This window comes from Symphodus melops (genome assembly GCF_947650265.1).
Source record: "Symphodus melops genome assembly, chromosome: 3".
Lineage (NCBI taxonomy): Eukaryota > Metazoa > Chordata > Actinopteri > Labriformes > Labridae > Symphodus > Symphodus melops.
The window spans coordinates 4,874,651-4,881,005 of record NC_136693.1 but is presented as its reverse complement, the minus strand read 5'-3'; the positions used below and the strand labels follow the sequence as shown (position 1 = coordinate 4,881,005).

General features: G+C 37.5%; 1 protein-coding gene across 1 annotated transcript; it reads right to left on the bottom strand.

The window, feature by feature from the left end:
* Positions 1-2,123: 2,123 nt before the first annotated feature.
* On the bottom strand, positions 2,124-5,348 carry fibinb (fin bud initiation factor b). Its single transcript, XM_079339125.1, has one exon. It carries the CDS (start codon positions 4,943-4,945, stop codon positions 4,322-4,324), a length of 624 nt encoding a protein of 207 aa, XP_079195251.1. The 5' UTR covers positions 4,946-5,348; the 3' UTR covers positions 2,124-4,321.
* Positions 5,349-6,355: the final 1,007 nt, after the last annotated feature.

Here is a 6,355-nt window from a genome sequence, read left to right as displayed (position 1 = left end):
CACGTTAACTACAGTTTTAATTTTCAATAAATCCTCCTTGAGCCTAATTCATTCAATCATTTGAATTCATCATTTGGAGACCTCGTTGGAAGCAAAGTCTGTGTTCACATCACAGTGGATAGGTAAAAAGTGGAATGGAGGAGGATTTCCACATGAACGACTTGCTAGTTTTTCTTATATTAAACAACTCAAACGAGTTTTATGATTGGCTAAGGAAGTTTGTTGTGTTAGTGAGCAACTCCATAAACACCATAAAACTTTTGTTACATTTGGGCATCATTAAATTTAACATCAAGTGTGAAGCTCATTTTCACAATAACTGAAGGCAGATATGCTGTATATGTTCATGCACATGGTTAAACTTATTAGAGCCTACATCCAGTATTAGACTCCAAACAGATTACTCTCAATGTTATTGCTGGTAGGTCCAGAGATAAATGTGATCACCGGGAGTCATTAAGATGCATCCTTTGGAGAGCATGAACATAAGTCATGAATCAAATGTCAGCAAATTATCTTGGATTATAAATATAATGACTTTTTTTTGTTATTAATTCATCTAAAATTTAAAACATTTTATTGTTTCACATTTTTAAATGTAAATATTTTAAGATTCTTGTCTACACTTAATCGTTCATCTTTAGATTTGGGACTAAAAATTAATTTTTGGGCAAAATTTAAGGACACAACTTGAAGATTGTGATCTGTATTTTCAATATTTTCTCAGCGTTTTAGATTTCACAAGGAAAAGACCTTTAACATACCAAAAGGTTGCTAATTAAATCGGAAAACACAGCTATATTCATCAGAAATAAAAGTTATGAGAGTGAAAAGAGTCATACCTCTTTCAGTGTAATGCTTCCTCAGAGAAGACAAACCAGAATCTAGAGTTCAGTACAGTCTTAATCCAAGTGTTCTTGCCAACACCTGAGTTCAGATTTATAAGCTTAATTTTGTAAATATTAACCCAAGATCACACATGGTCACTGACTTTATAACCCCACCGATGAGTTGCAAAGGGTAAAAGACGATTACAACTCATTCACCTTTGCCATAATTTTAAGTGAACACGTGTCAGTTTATTTACTTTGCTTTTGTCGACGCTTATTGTGCAATACTGTATGTTCATCATGAATATCTAAAAAAAAAGAAAGGTGGCCTAAGTCCAAGGTCGTTGGAACACTAGAACTGATACCACAGACAATGCAATAAAAATACAACATATGTTTCTTCTAAGTATGGTAGTTAAAGCAGAAGTCTCACTTTTATAATCTTCATCTTTTTTTTCCTCAGAGTGATGCCCATCATCTGTCCCTCCAAAGCTAGAGAAGCTGGAGCTTTTCCCTCTCATGGAAACAATCTTTTTAGGCTAAAGGTTTTTTGGTGTGTAGTCTTTTATGTTGCCGCATCGTGACTGTAATCAGTGGGCTCATAGTATCGACTGTGACTGTGTAACCACAATCGTAACTGCCTCACTGTACTTTGCAGTGTTACATAACCCAACATCAGTTGGCACTTTTCAATTCAGAATGGAGCTGTGGATACTTTGGGCTTTTTTTCCTCTATCGCCTCAAAGCCTCAGATTTTTTTCAAGACTTTAAAAGGCTAACCAAAAAAAATGTTGTTTCCGCAGTTTGAAGCAGAAAACCGGAAAAAACAAGTAGTTTGTGACGCCCATCAAACCACAAACCCATCAACACAACTTCATTATACCTCTCTGGTCCCAGTAAATACCAACAAGCAGCTTCTTCCTTAATTCAAAGCACCCACAGGGGGGACTGTGTGTATAATTCACAGCAGACCTCAAAACCTAGTAAAGCAAACACAGAGGGGAATTTTGTAATTTCAAAGCACGTGGCAGTACAGTACGCAGGCCTGGTTGTAATGCTGCTTGCTGCGCAAAAACCAAGGACCTCCTAGATGCAGCACTACGGGGACTCCCAGCAACAAAAAGGCACTATTTTACCTCATTTTCACTGCTTATAGGCACAAATACAGGAGGAAAAGTAAATTATTGTGTGGAGCTTACAATTCCTAGATGAATCCCTGCTTTTTTTTAAAAAAAGGATTTCACACAGATTTGTAGCGTTTATTGAATTAAAAACTGTGCCTTTCCAACAACAGAACTTTATATACAACCTTTTATTTGAGAAGACACAACACCATCTGCTAATATTTTCACACATATTTATGTTTGACATTGAAGTCCACGAGTGCTGCCTGCAGTCTTATCTGTCAAATTATTATCACCAAACGCTGTTTTTCAAAAGTAGACAAGAATAGATAAATGCTGCTCTATATCAAAGCTTTATACAAACAATGAATACATATCAATGTGTTCTATCATAAAGATATTAGCACTCACAGTATTTACTTATTTCTGATAATACACTGTACATTTTACAAGATTATACTGCCTCTGTAAAAGCAAGGCCTTGCATGTTAAACCATGTCACAACCTTTTGCACCTGAACAGTGAAGAATTGTGCAAAGTCTGCCAGCCTATACAGCAAGATAATACAACAGATAGATGTCCATATGTAAACATGATTTGATATTTGTCGACAAATTCATATGGATGGTCAGACAAGAGCAACAATAAAAGTAACTCATGTAAGGAGCTTTAAACAAAGCTACATGACGTCCGTTATGTTGACCCCTATGGTTATATGAAGGGTTTTCCAAACTTCATATCGTCAACTCAAGCGCATCATTCACTAGTAAATATGAACACTGACAAATAGCCTGTCCATAGTGTTGAAAAGAATGAAACGAAGTGAAAATGCCAAAATAATCTTCAAGACTCTCTCTTCACCGCTTACATAGGACTGAATGAAGTTTGTCAAACCCTTCATCTGACGACAGTAAACTGTTCTCACTTTTAATTGGTTGACTAATGTCTGAAGCCGTTGTTTTAAACACACACACACACACAAAACCTGTGACTGTTGACAGGTCAAGCAGATGCACTAACCACAAAGGACTGTAAAAGAGGCAGCTTAGTGTAGCCTATCGATTGGCCGCTGAATCATTAATGTTTAACTTACAGTATATGGTAGTACTTTAATGATAGAAAATGATGACTGTACTTTTGATTAAACATTTAAATATAGTGATGTAGGCAGTAGGCACCTATGATGTGCTTTCATAATACTCGAGTAATACGGCGGTCGCTCTGAGTGACAGTTCTGACCCTCAGATGATTGTCTATAGATTTTCTTTTTATATACCTCTTATATGGCGGGAGTTACCTCTTTAATATCTGTGGGTGCATCACAAATCACTGAACATGACCATTTTATGGCAATATGGTCTTTTTTGTTGATATGATGAGGTACTTTAATTTGATTTAGTGAGTTAGGTTTGCTGGGTTTTTTTAATATATATCCCTTAACAGTATCTCATTGTTTTTGCCCCCCAGAGAATTCATCATCATGTTGTCGTAGAAAACTGCAGATGCTATAGAGGATAGTATCCCAATTCCCCATTCAAAAGGGGAATATTAAATAAAAAGGCTGATTTTTGGAGTAAGAATTGTATAAAAAAGACCTTCATAAAGTAGATTGCGATAAGCATTCATCTTTTAATATTGCTGGGGTGTTATGTAACCTCTACGATATTTCTGCAAAGATGACAATGGATGTGACAGTTTGACTTTTTCTTCTGATTAAATTTAAATTTTCTTTGAATTCAACTTCATGAAGAGAATTATAAACCAAATATAATTTAAACACATGCTAACACATGACACCCTAATATAGCTATATGATCAAGTTATCAATAAGCAGTGCACCATAGCCGATTTTTTTAACCCTATGTAAATTTAGGACAATCAACCTTAATACAGGTTTCTTACTTTAACATAAGTAGCAAACAGTCTTTGTGTACCTTGGAAAATGTCAGTTTTGTCATCTATATATTGGCCTATAGGTCAAAGATAGTATATCCAACCACAACTGCATGGCTACAAGTGTTTGTGTGACCTGCAAGTATAAGAATAAAAGCAAATGTGAGAGTGAGACAGAAAAGTGGGAGACTAAAGTTATTGCTATAAAATAAAAGTCTTTCTGTTCTATGTAGTGACCCTAGGTCTTATAATTTGACCCACTGTATGGGTCCAGAACCTTTAGTTGCTGTTATGGAGTTAAAGGAGGACATATGACTGTGTTTGTGCTTTTGGTTATTTTTTAAATCCCTGATATGATTGCTATCATTCTTCACACCTTTCTCTGCCTCTTGGTCACACTCCAACATAAGAACGTTTCTTAAAAAAGGTAATAACAATACTATAATAATGAGACGTTCAGGGTCCGATACTCGTTCAGAATTTCATATATTCATTCTTCAGTCTGCTCAGTCTCGTGCCGTGGCTGCGGACAATCAGAGACAGGAGCTCATGCTTGTCCTTGAGTCCCAGAGAAATGTCCAAAGTGTCTTTCAGGACGTCCCGCGTGTGCACTATCATGTTGAGAAAGTCGTCGTTGAGCCGGTGCTCCTCTCTCAGCTCACTCTCCTGGCTCTGCTTAAATTTGACCTCGAGCTCGAGCAGAGATTTCTCCGAGTTCGTAAACGCCTCACTGATCTGCGCCGTCTCCCTCCGCAGATATTTCCCGTAGCTGTCCTCTCCGTCCAGGTCGTACGAGATGCTTTTCCCGATGCCCTCCAGCACCCTGGCCGAGTCCTCAATCTGCCTCTTGATGATAGTGAAATCATCACGTATGACAGCGTCCTGGTCCTCAGGGAGTCCACACTTTCTTTCATCGGTCATTTTAAAAAGCATTTGGCACTTCTCCGGGTCGTCGTTTTCCTCGTAGTCGCCGTCCGGCACGAAATAATGATGAAAAGTGCCATTGGACATCTCCGGTTGCAACGGTCCGTTAAAAAACGCTCCACACATCGGCAGTGATAACATCCCGGCACACAGGAGCAAGTGAAGAAAAGCCATGATGCTCCAAAAAAATTAGAAAAATCAAATTTAAAAATGTATTTTTTTTTTTTTTTAAATAAACTAAATCAAAAGGTGTCAACCTGGAGGACTATTTCATTCCAATCCAGCGTAGAAACACACACATTTCGTCCAAATTGCGCAGTTAGTTCAGGTTTTGTTGTTCCTCTCCCTAATCCCTTTTTAGTTCATCTATCTTCACCCGGGTGATTAAAAAAAGGCTTAAAAATGTCTTCAACAACCTCACTTTTCTTCCTTTATTCGAGCCTGCCAGCTCCCATCTCTGCCGAGCAGCAGGAAAAGTGATGTATGAAAGTTTGTTTCAGCGTGGAAAACAATTGTAGCCTTCACCCGACTTCACTTGGTGCCTCAAACGCAACATCTGGATGTCTCAAGTGGCGCGCTCCGGGTTTTTTGGCTAATAATACCTCTCTGCTACTCTCAAATTACAGCCCCTCCGTCACTTTAAAAAGGCTGCATTCAGTCTGGGGCAGGCAACCAGCGGGGCCAGGCCAGGAAGGACTAAAGTTTATGTCCATTCACAGAACCGTGACAAATTGGCTGAGGTGGTTAAGAGTTAGTATTGATAAATACACAAATGACCACATATGAATTTATAGACTTAAAACGCAATCGAAAAACGCAGCAGACATGCAGCCTAATTAGCCTCCTTCTGTTAGGATAAACAATATCTGAAGAAGCCTGCCAGAGTGGATTCAACTGTAGCCTGTGCAGAAATCTTTATTATTTTGTATAGTGGTTGGCCTATTTGTTGATTTGCATAGAGTTATAATATGATGGACGTTTCATATGGTCTTGCTCTTGTTGCAACAAGAAGCTTTTTCTAAGACATGCAATTGTCATTCAAAACACAGCTTTCCTAAGGAAAGACTTGCTCTGATGATGTAAGAAAATGGAGGATGAAACCTCACCATATAAATTTTGAGTTATGAAACAAAGAACAATGGTTTACAGAATATGGCTCTAAAAAAGCTGGTAAAAAAAAAACCCTAATTAAAATTGTGATCCTAAGGTGGCGCTGTGGCTTGGCAATAATGACCTTAAATGCAGCTGTGATGATGACAAACTGGAGAGAAAAAAAAGCTGTTTAAAAGTAAATATGAGTATTTAACACACTTCATATGATGCAACTATTTGGCAAATGTCAGTCTATTGTTGAACCGTGCAGTTGCTTAGTGCTATTGTTATACTGTTGCTCTTAACTGTCTGTGTTTATGTCAGATTTTGTAAAGCGATTCTATAATTTACTATTTTTGAATTGTTGAACTGTAATTAGGTCTGCTTCTTGTTGCTCATGTCTTTGTTCTGCATTCGTCAGCCTCTGTTGTTTAAATTTTAATTGGCTATGTTACATCATAACTATTGTTTAAAATGTGTTTCATGATTTTA

Excerpts from the sequence above, each read along its gene's own strand:
- fibinb (XM_079339125.1), bottom strand. The coding sequence starts at position 4,945 with ATGGCTTTTCTTCACTTGCTCCTGTGTGCCGGGATGTTATCACTGCCG.